Source organism: Phoca vitulina, unplaced genomic scaffold, assembly GCF_004348235.1.
Source record: "Phoca vitulina isolate PV1807 unplaced genomic scaffold, GSC_HSeal_1.0 scaffold4, whole genome shotgun sequence".
Classification (NCBI taxonomy): domain Eukaryota; kingdom Metazoa; phylum Chordata; class Mammalia; order Carnivora; family Phocidae; genus Phoca; species Phoca vitulina.
In genome coordinates this window covers 37,686,892-37,703,578 of record NW_022589707.1, presented here as the reverse complement: position 1 = coordinate 37,703,578, position 16,687 = coordinate 37,686,892, and the positions used below count along the sequence as shown (strand labels likewise).

Sequence of the window (16,687 nt, the reverse complement as noted above, 5' to 3'; positions counted from 1 at the left end):
AGCAGTCCCTGAGTGGGAGTGATGGACTATCCTTTAAGTAAGTATGTATGAGCTCTGGTAGATGCACCATCTATTTGTCTATTTAGGTTTCTTCCACTCAATTTCTGGAAGATTGGGGTGGGGGGGGCAAGGTGACTAGAAAAAAAAAACAGATTTTGTTAAGTGAACTGTTACTGGATAAAGATATTCATATTTTTACCACAGCATTCCTGAATGGCTGGAGTTTTGGGAAGAAGATCCAGTGGAGATTCTCTTGGATCTGGGGTTTGGTACAGATGAGCCAGACATCTGTACACAAATCCCAGCCAGATTCCTGGGCTGTGGCTCAGCCGCCAGAGGAATCAACATCCGGGTTTTTCTTGAAGCTCAAAAGCAGCGAATGGACATTGAGAACCCTGACTTATATGGTAAGTGAAGGCTGCATGGCTTCCGAATCTCAGCAATGGGGGTGAGTGGCCAGATGAGCCACAGTAGCAGGAGGGACTCTCTGGAAGATGTGTGCAGTAGCAATCAGCCCTCTATTGCGGTGGCCTAGAACAGAAATGTGTACGTCTTGATCACTCTGTGTGTCTGCTGCAGGTTCATGTGTGCGTTTGGGGGAAAGATCTGCTCCATGTTGTCCTCCTATATGGACTTGGCCCCATCATCTGGAATGTCACTGGTTGCAGTGACAGAGAAAAGGTGGAAATGGAGAATCATACTTGACTCTTACCTCTTTCTGCTCAGAATTTACCCAACGATTTCATTGTCAGATTTCACTGGCCAAAATCAGTCACATGGCCATGCTTAACTCCAAAGGGGTGAGAATGTGCAATCTTACCATATGTCCAGAAAAAAGAAAATGCAATACCGGTGAACAGCACTAATGTATACCATAACCACATACCCAGGAGGCAGAGGAACCAGGATCTGGCAAAGCTTATCACCAGTCACAAGGTGAAACCTTAATTTCCTCATGTATGAGGCTTAGAACACTTCCTATTCCACCACGAGCTGTAAGTGGTAGGTGTTAAGCTGTCACATTTCCAGATTTGTGGATTAACTATGCCTTACCCTCTTAGTTATCACGCATGCTGCTATTTTTCCCCACCTGGTGCTCAATGGAATACTTTTCTCTAGGACATTACTAGGATGTTCTTGGAGCATGTGTACTATGCTCAAATAATTTGGGGGAAAGATGACTGGGAGTTAAACAGGTTTATGTACTTCAGAATTTGCTTAATATGCTGAAGTACACTCTGGGTCTCCTAGAGAGGATGCAGGGCAGCATTTTCAAAATCATTTAAATACAAAACCCCTCTTGGAGGAGCATTGAAGAACATCTCCCCCATGGGATAGAGTTTGCAGAATTCTGGACTGGAGAAAATGCCAAAATTCTGTTTCTGAAATTTGTTCTTTAAATAAATTCATGAAAGTCTTTCTCAATCAAATATCTTAGGTTTTTCACTTTAGCCTCTGTTTCCCCCCCCCCATTTTCATGTGGGTGAAATGGGTCTCAAAATCTCAACAATGCAATTTTTAAAAAAGAGTATGTATCCCTGAAGGTATTGCAATGCCATGTCTCTTTACCTTTTAGAGGAAATTAGTATCATTCTTTGTTGTCTCCTCCTGACATAGGGAAATGTGAGGTCTTTGATCAGTTCTTTCTTTGGAGAAAATAATAGCACTTCTCACTATTTGGGGAGTGTTTGACCTGAGCTGTGATGTAAACATTTTACAGATGAAATTGACACAGGGATTAAAGAAGACCCGGGAGATGGGCCCCTAGTCCTGTGATTGTGCCTCACTCTTATTTCCACCATCAACACCGTGCTAATAACGCACAGTAACTGTTCTCACTCAACACTTACCAGGACACCTCTGATTCAAAAAAACTGAGATGATCAAATGTAAAACAAGAAATAATAAAATTAGTTGGTTGTTCTAAAAACAGAAGGGAAAGTATGTCTCATTCAAAGTCCATAAAAAAAGCTTCAAACTTTTTTTTTTAAGATTTTATTTATTTATTTATTTGAGAGAGAGAAACAGCATGAGAGGGGAGAGGGTCAGAGGGAGAAGCAGGCTCCCCGCTGAGCCGGGAGCCCTTTGTTGGACTCCATCCCAGGACTCCGGGATCATGACGTGAGCCAAAAGCAGTCACTGAACCAACTGAGCCACCCAGGTGCCCAAAAAAGCTTCAAACTTAAAGGGATGAGAATCAGTTGCTTCATTGCTCAATCTCCCCAAAGTCAAAAACAAACAAAAAACAAAACAAAACAAAAAACAAAACAATAAGAAAACACTCCCACTCCTCTAATACCACAAGATTGTGTTCTTTGAATTGACTCAACCAGTTAAATGGATAGATTTTTCAATTAGCAATAATCGCGCCTCGGATAAACCTCATTGGCTACGATACTGCCCCTGGGCAAAGCTAAATGGATAGATTTTTATCTTAGTCTAACAATTCTGCTATAGGATGGATGTTAAGACAATCATAAAAGTACAATTATGATTTAGTCATACCCTTGGGCTCACAAAAAAAAAAAAAGATTTAGTTTCAACTAAAGCTGAATTTAGGGGAAAAATGTAATCAGAATGCTTCTGAAAATATTCAGAACCCAAGAGTTCATCTTGGTCTTAAAAAAATATCACCATCTTCTGTGAAAAGTCCATCACAGTTTTTAAAGTAGAAGGATTGGTAGTCACTATCTTCCCTTTTCCGGTGAAGGGAGCAGGTAGGCACAAGGATATGCTCATGGGAAAGTCAGTAGCATTGCTGTGCTGGTGCAAACTACAGAACAGAGGACAGTGTCCTTACCCACCAACGTGGCCTTTGCCCACTGCTGAGCTATGCAACCCAGCATGCTATCACCGGGGTTGAGAAAAGGCTGTGTAATAAAAACAAAGTGTTCTGTTGCCATCATTTTGGTTTTATTATCTGGAGATACCAAAACTATTTTTCACCATTTTCTTTCAAAGTGGCAATGTGTCCCCAAATTGCCCTAGCTGCACTAGGTCCCTTCCATACGTTAATGAAGTCAATACTTGCGAATTGCCTAAATGAACCATCCAGCAAGACTTACAAATCGAGGAGCTGGTTCATTTGAAAAGGCAAATGGATTTTCACATTAATGACTGTCTTCTCTTGGATGATTGAGGACAATATATTTCCGTCCTGAGTCTTACACATTTATAACTCTAACTCCTGATATTTGTACAGCATTGTGCTTTTCACAACAGGTGTGAGAGATACATAAGATGGGTATTATTACCCTCATTCTCCAGATGAGGAAACTGACCATTTCCTATGTGCTTGGCACAGGCCCTAGGCACCATATTTCTATTAATTCATTTACTATGACATCACCCTTCCAGGGATTGGTTGACCTGGGATTTGGATCCAGGCCTTCTGACTCTATATTCCATAATCTTTGCACACTATTAGGTGACAGTATAGGTGGAGATGGTGGAAGTGATGATTAAGATATCTGCCACCTAAAGCCATGGAAGAATATGCAAGTTCACCTCATATGAAAGAGCTAGGTTCACTCTTTACCATTTAGTTTAATATATAAGATTAAATTAAGATTCATCCTCGCCTATAGTTTTTATGGATTCACACATAAACACGACAGGCATATATGAATGTATATAGTCATGCATATTTAACCAAGTATAAAAGGTGTTCACTTTCCCCGTGACACAATGGCATCTCCTTCTGTTGGGGAATCACCTCCATAATAACCAGTGGCATGTACTGAGAAAAACTTGAGTTTCAAGAGCTTGTAGTCCTTCCCATCTTGAAAACACATGTGTCACCAACCTTTTCCATTTTGACCACATGCATGCAGTTTCGTGGAAAAGACGCAGTCTAAAAATTCTGTGCTCCTTGAATTGTTCAGGTCGTTTCAGACAGCTGGAGATCCTGGACCACGCAGTCAGTGCCTTCTCATCTTTGCTGGATAATGTTAACATCCTGCCAAACAAAGCTGAAGAGGAAGATAGAGGGGAAAAGGTGCAAAGAACCTCAGTGAATGAAGCCAAAGAACATCGAAGAAAAATGGGTGAACTTTTCAAGAGAGCTTCAAAGCAGAGCATTAGGAGAGACTGCAGCCCAAAAGCATCAGAGTCATTGAAGATGAGGGGCAAGTTTTTCATCACCTCTGCAAAATCAGGAGAGTGTGGAGCAGAGTTACCAGTTGTGACAAACAACGATGACGAAAGTCATTTGTCTCCTTCGGCAGAGCACTCATCTCTCCAAGCCTGTGATGATTTGGTACCTTGTCATTCTCCCCGAGGTCTTCTGAGCAAGCAATGGTCTTGCTCATCCACACTGGCCAAGAGGGCTCCTCTTTCCTGTATGTCTGAGAGGTCAGTCAAGGATAGAACTCAAAAGGTGAACTCTACTCAAACTAACAAGCACAAGAGCTTGTCTTGTGTCGCAAGTGAAGCACCAGACTCCTTTGAAATGGAAGAGGTCAGTGTTATACCTACACGCTCAACTTCCAAGGGAACAACCCTCCCCAAGGCATTTTCTGCCTCCTACATTCAGTTGACCCCTTAATCTTTCACCCCCTCAGCATTATATCTTATTGTTCCAAACTCCTGTTTTTAGTCTAGGACATTTAAGGCCATTCTAGCATGCTTCCATCCACTTTCTAACTTTCCTTGTTTCACCGCCTTGGAGGGTGAAACAAGTGCTTGCCACTCAATGCAACTTGCCCACCACTTCCACTCTGGCTTCTCACAGCCTTGGCAGGGAGAGCTTATATGACAGAGACTGTACCTGTGTGTCGATGACATCTCCCCCGCTGGTCTGTCAGCTCCCCGATGACCAGGTTTTGTCCTCAAGGAGATGTGTCTTGGAAGTATTTCCCCCCATGATGCCTCATGCAGGGCCTTGGATAAAGAACTAGGGACTTGGGTTTGGTTTTGATTTTACAGGACTAGTATTTTATTTGTTTGCTTGCTTTAGAATTTATCGATACTCACATAACTTGACCTGCATTGCACACATATATATTCACCACTCTGTGCACCAAGAGCTCTCCGCGTCAGCCTCATCCCTAGGCCAGTATACCTTTCTGGGGCTGGTCCCACCTTCTTCCGGCGCCCGTGCAGTTGGCATTGTCCGCCTCATTCTATGCCGCTGTGAGCCGACCCCGGGCAAGTATGAATGCACTTGAGGCTGACTTATTGGGGTAGTTCTCCCACTTCTGGCTCTCCCTGGACTGCACTTTGGCACAGCACCCCTTGGCATGGGTCCTGTGGGCTGACTGAAGTTCACGCATCAGTGGCTGCTTGCCTCCATCCTTTTTACCACATGTTATGCAGCCTGATCACCATACATTCTATTCTTAAAACACAGGCGTGAAACATGGGATAGGGAAAAGATTATACTTTTACAGACCCTTTCCCCACTCATGCCTCTTCACACTGCCTGTTTTCTCCTCTCCACACCATTCATTTCCCATCCACCCAGGGTCAGACCCTCATAACCCCATGCACTTCTCTCTCCTGACTGGGAGAAAGACTAATGTCAGTCAATCAGTTAAAGAGCTTTTGTTCAAACAAAACAACAAATATGTATATATATGTATATATATTAATTCACATATTTTTCAATGTGCTTCTTCATCTTTACCTTCCCTCACTCATGCTAATTTTCACCCTCATTTAGATGACAGCCCCCGCCATGCACTCCTCAGTCTTTAAAAAAAAAAAACATACACACATTTTCACACATTTCTCTTTTCTTTAATATAATGACAAGGAAGAACAAAAGAGCAAAATTTTCCCCTTTATCATGTAAATTATCCAGAAGTGGGACAGGGTATTTTTATGCAAATCCGAGGGTGGGCCCGCCTTTCCTTTGAGCCCTGGACATGCTAGGCACTCTGATGGGCTCTGGGGGGCAGACTCCGCCCTCACAGGAACCTCTGTGCCCTGGCAGAGATGGGTCCAGAAACCAGTAACACGCAGGGAGAGTGCCAGCTCTACTGGTAAACTTTTATATCACTTTAGACACGTTTGGGATCTCTGGGGAGCAAGAAGAGAGGTTCTTAACCCGCTGGGGGCTAGAGGACCAAGGAACTTGAAGGAAGTAAGGCTTACCCATAGCCCTAAAAGAAGAGGAGGAAGTAGGTGAATATGCCTATTTGTAGCCCTCCCCATCCCACAAAGATACAACAGTTGCCTCAAAATCCGTAGCTGTCAATACTCCTAATATCTATGTATATATGCTTATATGTGTACATGTCTTATGTCAAAGTGATTTCAAGAACCTTAAAGTATTTTGAAAAAACCTTAAAATATTAATCTGAATGTAAACCAGTAGCTTACAAATGAATAAAAATTACAAATGGAGAAAAAAGCAGACCTTTGGTCTCGTGCCCTGATCTGAAGATAAACTGAGGTGGCACTAAGAAAAATTATTTTCTTTTAATTCAATCTTGCAAAGATTATTTAATTACCAAGCTACTACTCAAAGTTCTATAATGAATATCAAGAAAATCTGCAAACCATTTGTCAGTCTGCTATATCACCTACGGTCCAAACAAGAAATGTCACCATCTCCAGCCTGTTGGCACACCCCACAGAGGCTACTGTTCCCTTACGAAGTTTTTTATGCTTCAGGCTAGACTGACTTAGAGGAAAATAATGTCCATTGGATGCCATCTATATGTGAGAGTACAGAGAGAGATAAATATCATATTCAGCATAAAAAGGACTGAGGAAAGAATGTCAGTTCTTGCATGGTACACTATCAAATATTCTTAAATGACAATTATTCAAGGAAAAGCTATGTGGTAGTATATGTGGGGGTGGGAAGAAACTCAGACACCAAAATAAAAGAAAACAAACTCACCTGTTTTTAGGCACATAGTAGGTACTCAGTAAATATTTATGAATGAGTAAGTCAACGAGAAAAATATTTGGTAATATTAATTTAGTCTGTGGGTGGCATCCATAGAGAAACAGAATATTCTGTTGAACTACATAGCCAACTTTGTTTATGGTGTTTCTTTAATATTTGCCCAGATTTGTGTGTGTGAGAGGCTGTCTGCATATCTAAGGCAGAGAGAGCCCCGAAAACAATATAAAAGAAACTCACTACTTGAATTTTGTTTTTCTAAAAAATATACTTAAAAAATATTACATCCTCATCACAGACTGGGAGAAAAATATTTGTTTCACTCGATACCAACGGATGAGTAAATGAGGCTTGGGTAGGTTGCATCTTAAACAGGAGCTAATGCCAGATTTAATAGTCATTTTTTAATGGCAAATTTAAAAATCCAATTATAAGAAATGAAAAATATGTGTGAAATTGGCAGATTTTCATGGCATTTAAAACACAAGCCAATGTCCTTAAATATCTAGCTATCAGAATTTCAACTGTGGTTGGCCAAAATTTGCCTCCAGATCAATCTATGATGATTTCCCTAACATCCTATTAAAGGCTGAATTTGGCAATATTTGGCTCACTTTTCAAAACTATGATTCCAAGAAAATTGTGCATAGATTTTTTTTGTGTTTAATTTTACTTAGTAAAACTGAGTCTGTTCCTTTCTTTTTTAATTGCCAAACATATTGAGAATTTAATACTAATGAAGCATCTGCAATTGTAAAGTCAAGGTAGGATGCTTCTTTATATCCACAATAAAGCATTTTAATCTTCTTCCCACTTCCATACAGGGATCCTGCTCTCTAGAACTCATGTGTGAGAATATTGCCCATATTATTAAACAATGCCAACCAGCATCCTGATTAGGTGGGAAGTATTTCCAAAGTTAATAACTATTTCTTTATTTTTAATTTTTAAAAATTTATTAATAAATTTGGCTCCGGTGGACTAACCCAAGAATACATCTGGTTTTCATTTTAAATTGTTGGGATTTTGTTGTTTGAGGGTTATTTCTCGACAGATGAATACATACTTTACATCGCACTAAATGGGCTTTTCTCTATGATAATAATCAGAGCGAAACAATCTCCTTATTGTACTTAAAAACTTATATGCTGAACACTGGTTTGAGTTATAAAACCAATAAAAATAATGTTAAGAAGTATGTCTAATTAATTACAAGTATAAAATAACTTCTTTGAAGAAAAGAGATGAAGGATTAAAAAGAAGGAATAGATAGTTCTTCTCACATTGCTGAGCTATATCCTTGTGGTCCTCTATTCCTGAGTTAAAGGTCATCTTTGGCCACATGTACCACAATGTTTAAATGTCCTTTGATTCAGCTTTCACTATTCAGACACCAGTCCAAATAAATAATATGACATGTAGAAAAAGATTTCTGTACAAGGATACTCATCTCACCATTATTACTTTTATTGGCAAAATTCAGAAAACATTCCACCATTAGGAGAACCATTAAGTAAATTAATGTACCTTCTAAATATGGTCTATTGTAAAGTCATTGAAAATGGTGTTTTCAAAGAAATCTTACAAGTGGGAAAAAATGTCCCCTTCTAAGTTTTGAGTGAAAAATTTTGATTGGGTGAAAAATTTTGATTACATAACTATATTCAGGAAAAAACATATTAAAAAGGAAACCTGCAAAACACACTCCAAAATATTAACAGTCACTGTTTTCTTACCTTCTTTACTTTTTTATTTATCCAGCTTCTATAGTAACCTATATTATTACTTGTAAAGAAATACTTATTATTTTGTTTTATGCGTAATTCTATTCTCAATAGAGTAGTATTTATTAATTTCTGAAAAGAATTTTAAAAATAAATTCTGCTCTATCAATTTGGAAAACCGATTTTCTTTGAGCTATCTAAGCTCTGTATAGCAACTGAATTGTGAATTTTCTGAATTGCTCTCCATAAATTTACCAAGTCATAAATAAATCCCTTAGAGAGATAAAATTAAACGTGGAAAATAACTTGCTCTCTCCAAATATACTTAAAGCTCTTTAGGAGAAAAAAAAAAAGGAAAAAAATCTAGAATAATAATAACATTATTATTTAAGTTTCACTCAAATGCTACATCTTCCAGACAGGGTCTGGAAGTGATTCCCTCATTTCTCTCTCCTGATCTCCTTTAGTTCTTTAATTTTTATCCTGAGTGCCTTGTACATGCCACCAGCCTGCAGCTGACTGTAAGCTATTTGAGTTCAGAAGTCATGGTTAATCCTCTTAGCACTAGCCAGGAGGCACTCATTATATGTTGATTAAATAAATGAAGTGAATTTATTATGAAAACATTCCTAATGAGATTGATGTATTTTGGTGTCTCAGGTCCAGAGCTTTGAGGAAGAGACCGGTAATCCTCTTGACATGATGTCGGGAATTACAGGTAAGATTTATCACGGTGTGCAAAGTCATCCATGGCCTTTCAGAAAGATGAACTAGTACTCAACTTTCTTAATATGTATAGCTTAAATTATCTTCAGAAGATGGCATAGCTACTCCTACTGCTATTTACTACCACTACAATTCCTACCTACTACGATTAGGATGGGTTAGCCTGGTGATGGGTATTAAAGAGGGCACGACGTTCTGCATGGAGCACTGGGTGTTATGCACAAACAATGAATCATGGAACACTACATCAAAAACTAATGATGTAATGTATGGTGATTAACATAACAATAAAAAATTAAAAAAAAAACCCTACTAGCAATGCCAGTGTACATATAAATTTCAGACGACTTACTACAGATATGTCCCACATCCCTGGGCTGATGCAGCATGTGGTTTGTCTCAGATTAACTCTGTGTGATTTGATCAGGAGTGTGGAAGGGATTCCACATAGAACTGGGACTAACTGAGTGAATACTTTCTAACTCCTACTGACAAGTGCTTGATGTGACAAAAGTCATATCATTTTACTGGGTCTTAGGTAAGCGGAGGTAATTTTTTAAGTTCTCTGCTAGCCCTTACATTCTAAATTAAGTGATGGTAGGACCTTCATGTTAACTATCCGTGGAAACAAGTTGCCTAGATGTCACTTTCCAAATAATCTCTCAGAATCCTGTTATAGAATCCTAGACAGCAGAGAAGGAGGGCTTTCTCTACTCCTCATTCTTAAGCTCCCATTCAGCCATCATTGTGATTCAGCATTTCCATGATCCTATAACAGAGCTAAAAGTAGATAGGGATTAGTGAAGCAAAATAAAGCAGATGAAGCTAGTGCATTTCCTGGAAGAAAATATGCAAATTTTTAATTTAATTTAGTGTGGTGTCAAACACATCTTTTTCATTACAAAGTGTATGTATGGGCCTCATTTTGCTAAATGCTGTTTAGAAATTATGCATTAGTAATTATAGGGTCCTGCTGATTACATAAATTGTTATCCTGCTCTTCGAAGTAATTACCACATAACCTGCATTGAGGTTTATAAGACAAAAATAAGCATCTGTTTTCCATCTAATTGAATGTTTCTCAATGAAGCTGGAGGTCCCTGTGCCAACAGGAACTGCCTTCCCTGACATTCAATTAAGAGGTCTGCTGATATCATGTAGGGCACCTCAATCATTCCAAAAAATGATTTGGAAAGTTAGGCAACAGCACTAACCTACATTTAATTTCAAATTCAGAGAGCAAAGTAAGATGAGTGAAGGTTAACCTAATGGAGACAATCCGAACAAAAGTAAAGCAAATATAATTTATTACTTTCAAAAACAGTGTCATTAACCAAAGAAAAAATAGGACTGAGAAAAAAAAATAAGTAAAACTAGTTCTATTTCCATTAATGAGAAAAAGGGGAAAAGATTACTTTTATTTATATGTGAATGAATGAATGAATTCATTATATATATGAACAAATTATATATGAATGAATTTATATATGTATATGAATATCAATGAATGAATTTTGACTCAGAGTTACCAAGATGACTTCATTTGAAAATGAAAGTACATGGACTATTTTGACCAATAGGATATGGTGGAAGTGATGCTGTGCTATGTCCAGTGTGTAGCCCTTAACCCACCTGGCTGCTTCCTGGCTCTTGAGATACCTGCTCTTGGAACATTCCCTCTGGGAAACCAGCCCTCATGTTGAGAAAATCCCAAACCACATGGGAATGTCCACTCTGGTGGACAGCCTTGAACGAGCCTCCGTGTGAGGCATCCTAGATGTCCAACCCAGTTAGACTTTCAGATGACTCCAGGCCAGATGTCATCTGACTGCCACCACATGAGAGAATCCAATCAACAACCACATAGCTGAGCTGAGTCAACCCAAAGAACCATGATAGATAATAATCAACTGTGGTTCTAGGGTCACAAGTATTTAAAGGTTTAGTAATACCAAGTGATAGTAAAAATGTGAAACAAACTTACCCATTGTTGGTTGTCAGTTAAAATCGTCCTAAGTACTTGAAGTATAATCTGTCAATGTCACATAATTTTAAAGGTATGCAACTATTCCAGTTCTGCAATTTGACCCATCAGTAGACTCCAGTGTACACACAAGGATTTTGACTGCAAAAATATATTTATAATAACAAACAGCTAGAGGCAGCCTACCTGCCCAAAAGTATAAATTAGCTTTAAAGAAATATGGTACATTTTTACATTAAAATCTACTCAGACTTTATTTTGAAAAATGAAGCAGATATTTATGTGTTGATATGGAAAGGTCTCTGAGATCTACAGTTGTTAAATGAGAAAAAAAAATATGTGCAAAATACCTTACATAGGCATCTCTTTTTATTAAAAAAGTTATCTATTTCTACTGAGGGGAGAAAGTATGCACAGAATGCTTCTGGAAGAATATATAAGAAACTGCTAATGGAAGTACCTTAACAGAAGGGAGACTAACATGTTTTAAATTAATTGGCATCTTTTAATTTTCTTTTGTTACCGTGTGCATATGTTATTTTCATAACACTACTTAGCAAAAAATTCTGGTGATACTATAGGAAATTGACACAATAAAAGTGGGAGATTTTGTTGTTATTAATTCTCTGCTCCCCATGACAACTAGTCCAAAACTTTTGGACACTTTTTGTTTTTTTAATTTTTAAATATATTGTATGTATTTGAGGTATGAAACATGATGATTTGATATACATATACATATTGAAATGACTACCATAACCAAGCTACTCAGCATATCATCTCTTCACACAGTTTCCATTTTGTGTGTGTGGTAAGTGCGCCCGAGATCTACTCTCTTAGCAAATTTTCAATATTTTATACAGTATTATTGACTATAGTCACCAGGTACCTTAGATCTTTAGACTTATCTATATTACCCAATTGTAACTTTATATCCTTTGACCAACATCTCTTCCAAAACTGGGAAATTTTAATATTCCTCTCAGTTTTCTACAGACCAAACATGACATAGTAAAAGGTGATAGATAATATATTAATATTATAATTGAAAACATGAGCATAATAGAAAAATATTGAAATAAGTATTCTTTCTCAGTGTTCTTGGTATATTTTATTAAAAGAGCTAACAACTTGTAAATGCAAAGACGATCTCATTGATTTCTTACATATGCACACATTATGTATAGGCCACCTTATCATGGATAAATGCAGTAATATTCAAATTCAAAAATAAAAATATAAGTAACACTCCCTCCTCCCAACAAGCAAAACAAAATACTAAATCCAGGACCTGGGGACTGAGTTCTCCAACCTAAAAAATGTGCAGAAGTTGCTCATTTAAAACTGTAAGTTCAGATTATTTCAATAATAATGATGAATATTTCATATAAAATTGAAGACCTGGAACAGAAGCAGTAATCTGAGGCAAATTCATAGCATTAATTGTTTTCATTATCGAACATGTAAGAACTAAAATAAATTATTTGCCTCAAGACATCATCATAAAAACAGTAATATAAACATAATTAGAAGTTAGAGATTAAGAAGCCAGAAATTAATCATGTAGAAAGCAGGAAAAAATAATTTGATAAGTAAAATCAAAGCACTAGTTTTTTGTGTAGGGAATAAAAACAAAGTTGTCAAACCACAGAAGAGAGAAAGGCATACAAATAAAATTAGATAATCAAAATAAAACTAGAGAAAAGACAGAACCACTGATACAGAAAAGAAGTTATATCATTTGCAAAACCCATGTTTAAATTATAAAGGAATACCAATACCAATACAAGTGGTATAATTAAAACTAGGGATAATTAATATGGATGATATTTTAGAAAATGTAAGTATTTATATTACCAAATTTATATTGGTATTATGTTGTCAATATTCATATATACATATCTATTTTAAACCAAAAAAAAATTAAACCAAAAAATTAACAAAGTAACATAATAGAACTGTTAAGTAAACTTATACCATAGAGGGGAAAAATAAACAAAACTTGAGTTTACCAAAAACTATCTCTAAGAGAAGCAAAGAACAATGACAAAGTAAAACCAAAATTGTTACATGAGTAGACAATTTTTCAAGAGATAATTGCTCTTCTGTATAAATCTTCCAGATAATGCAAACATTTGTAAATCTTTCCTGTTCCTTTTAGATTAAAAGAAAAACAACACAAAACCTTGATTTCAAAATTGATTAAGATGGCTCACAAAATTGATGAATTTTCCTTATGAATACAGATGTAAACATTTTTCAATAACGAGGATTTAAATGCAGTAAAGCATTAAAAGTATACTAATCCTTGAAAACTAGCTTTCATTTGAACATTTCAGTTTTTTCACAATGGAAAAACTAATTTATCAACTACAATGATAAGTTATTAAAGGAAATAAATGATATGATCAACTTGTTAGCTTAGGAAAAAGATGTGTATGTTTATAAAATATTTCACCGTTTACCAATAGAACTTTAGATGAATGAAATTTCAGATAGACAATTAAATGCAAAAAACACACCCAAATTATCAAAGGGCTAGAAGTATAAATGTAGATGAATTTTATATAATTTTGGAATAGGAAACTATTTTTAAAGAGTGGCTTAAAATGCAATAGCTAATTCAATTAATCAATTTTTCACTACCTAACATGGAACACCTATGTATGAAAAACAATCATAAAAAATTAAAAGGTAAATGACAAGCTGAGAGTGTATTTTCATCATAAACAATAAAGAATTAACAAAAACTCTTTGCAAGTAGAAATAGAAGGAAATGTTCTTAGCCTAAGAAGCATCTATCAAATCTTGATAGCAACTATCAATCCTAACAACGAAACCTTCAACGAAATCCTATTCAACTACGAACAAAACTTGCTGGCACTACTTTTATTCAGCATCAAACTAAAAGTCAAAGCAGAATGACAACACCATGAAGTAAGATGTATATAAACTTAAAAACTGTCCACCTTTGCAGACAAAATAACTGACTGCATAGAAATCCCAAGAGAATTAATAGGCATAGTAATAGAATAATAATGTTTAGCAAGTTTGTTGAATGCAAGAGCAAAATGCAAAGATCAGTATTATCTCCAAGCACCACCAGTAACAAATTAGGAAGACACTAAAGAAAAAAAAAAAAAAAAGATTTCTTTCACAATTCCAACAACAATAAACCTGTAAGAGTACCTTTGAATATATACAAAGAAGATTCAGGATATTTATTGGGAAAATTATAAAATATTATAAAATATTACCATATCTCATAACAAAGACCTAAATAAAAGCAAAGCTATGTCATGTTCATGAACTGGAACACTCAATATTATAAAGAAGCCAAGTCTTCACTAATAATAAAATTCACAATACAATTTCAATATAAATCCTAATAGGGTTCATTTTTGTTTTGTTTTATTTTTTTTGTGTGGAACCTACAAGATTGTCCTGAAATTCCTATGTACTAGTAAAGGGCCAAGAAAAGCTAAGATAATAATGAAGATCATGGAGGAGGAATTTGTGCTACTAGAAATGAACACTTATATAATTGTAATTAAAGTGTTATGCCACTGTTAAAAATAAATTGGGGGGGGCACCTGGGTGGCTTAGTCAGTTAAGCATCTGCCTTCCACTCAGGTCATGATCTCAGGGTCCTGGGATTGAGCCCCACGTCGGGCTCCCTGCTCAACGGGGAGTCTGCTTCTCCCTCTCACTCTCCCTCTGTGTGTTCTCTCTCTCTCTCTCTCAAATAAATAAATAAAATCTTTTAAAAAAAAATTTTTTTAAGATGATGGACCAGTGAAATAGAGATTAGAAACAGACCCCTACATGTATGGAAATGAAAAGTCAGAGCAAGTTTTTCAAAACCAGTGGGGAAAAGATGAACATGATTGATACAAAAAATTGGTTATCCATATGAAAAAGATTGAAAATTAAACCCTTAGCTTGTCCCATTGACAAAGATAAATCCAAGTATAGCAAAGGTCTAAATGTGAAAAGCAAAGCATTGGTCCTTATAGAAGAAAATAAAGAAGGGTATATTTATGACCTGAGAGCAAGACACAATTTCTTGAATGGGACACCCAAAAAACACACACTATAAAGAGAAATTCTGATAATATGACTTCATTATAAATGTTAATATTGGTTCAAAAAAGACAGCGTAAACAAAGTTCAAAGACCAGTCACAGGTCAATTACACTTCAATTAAAAAACAAAGTCACGAACTAGAAGTTATCTACAATTTATATACAGCAAGGTGTTTATTAAAAAATTAACCTATATAGAAGAAAACATGCTCTACCCTATTATAATCAAGAACAGATAGATTTAAATGATTAGATACCATTTTAGACTGACAGAATTTTTAAAATTTGATTCTACCAAGTTTTGATGAGAGGGGAGAAATCTTACAGGGCTGGGGAGATTATAAATTGGTACAGCCATTTTGCAAAGCAGCTTGGCAAAATCAAGCAAAGTTAAAGATTCACAGACCATTTGACTTAGCCATTTCATGGGTAGCATATGCCCTAGAGAAATCCTCACATAAATGCAGATGAATGAACATATAAAAAACATTTTTTTGCAACACTGAAATAGTGAAAAACTTAAAACAACCTAAAGGCAATCAAATCAGTAAGAATAAGGTTAATGATATCGTAGCATAGTCATAAGAGTAGAATATAATACACCGCAATGATAATAAGCAAACAGGTTAATTTGTCCACATGAAAAAATATCACGACTATAAGGTGGGAGTAAATAAATCACAGTTAGGTGCATACAATATATAAAATATATTTACCTTAGCAACACCTGGTATGCATTATTAATGCACATACCAAGTAAAAGCACAAAAATACACAATGGAAATATAAACACCAAATTCAGGATCCTGGTTAACTCTGGGGAGGAAGGTAAGGAGGAAGGCAATGGGATCAGGAAGGGATAAACCCAGGTAAATAAGACTACTGTATCTATAATGTTTCCTTTAAAAAAAAAAATCTGAAGTATCTATGGAAAAATGTTAAATTTTAATAGAACTGGATAGAACTGGTAGGTGGTGAGAAGAAATAGATACATGTTGTGTTATTTTCTATACTTTGTACATGTTTGAAGTTTCCCAATGCAAGAGAATTGAACAAAAAATAAAGGTGTCAGTAGGAATTTTATTCAATAAGCTAATGCAAACGAAGCAGTTTTCAACCTCAGTAGTAATCTAAGAAATATACACTAAATATACACTAAAATAGGCAGATGAGTTATTAAATTGATAGAGGTTTAAGAAATCATATAATCTAATGTTGGCAAGAATACACATTGCTTTCTGGAAGGCAATATATAACATATGTATCAGAAACTTTGCAACTGTGTGTATCTTCCTACCTGGGTATGTCATTT

General features: G+C 36.2%; 1 protein-coding gene and 1 pseudogene across 2 annotated transcripts in view; one reads left to right on the top strand and one right to left on the bottom strand.

Annotated features, from left to right (window-relative positions):
• ITPRID1 (ITPR interacting domain containing 1) overlaps window positions 1-16,687 on the top strand; it is an 88,198-nt gene that overhangs the window by 27,915 nt on the left and 43,596 nt on the right. For both annotated transcript variants that reach the window (XM_032401824.1, XM_032401825.1), the window contains 3 exons: window positions 205-407; window positions 3,885-4,459; window positions 9,241-9,298. In XM_032401824.1, the coding sequence (XP_032257715.1) occupies window positions 205-407; window positions 3,885-4,459; window positions 9,241-9,298 (836 nt within the window). The remainder of the gene's footprint in view (window positions 1-204; window positions 408-3,884; window positions 4,460-9,240; window positions 9,299-16,687) is intronic.
• Window positions 2,301-2,415, bottom strand: LOC116631196 (annotated as a pseudogene).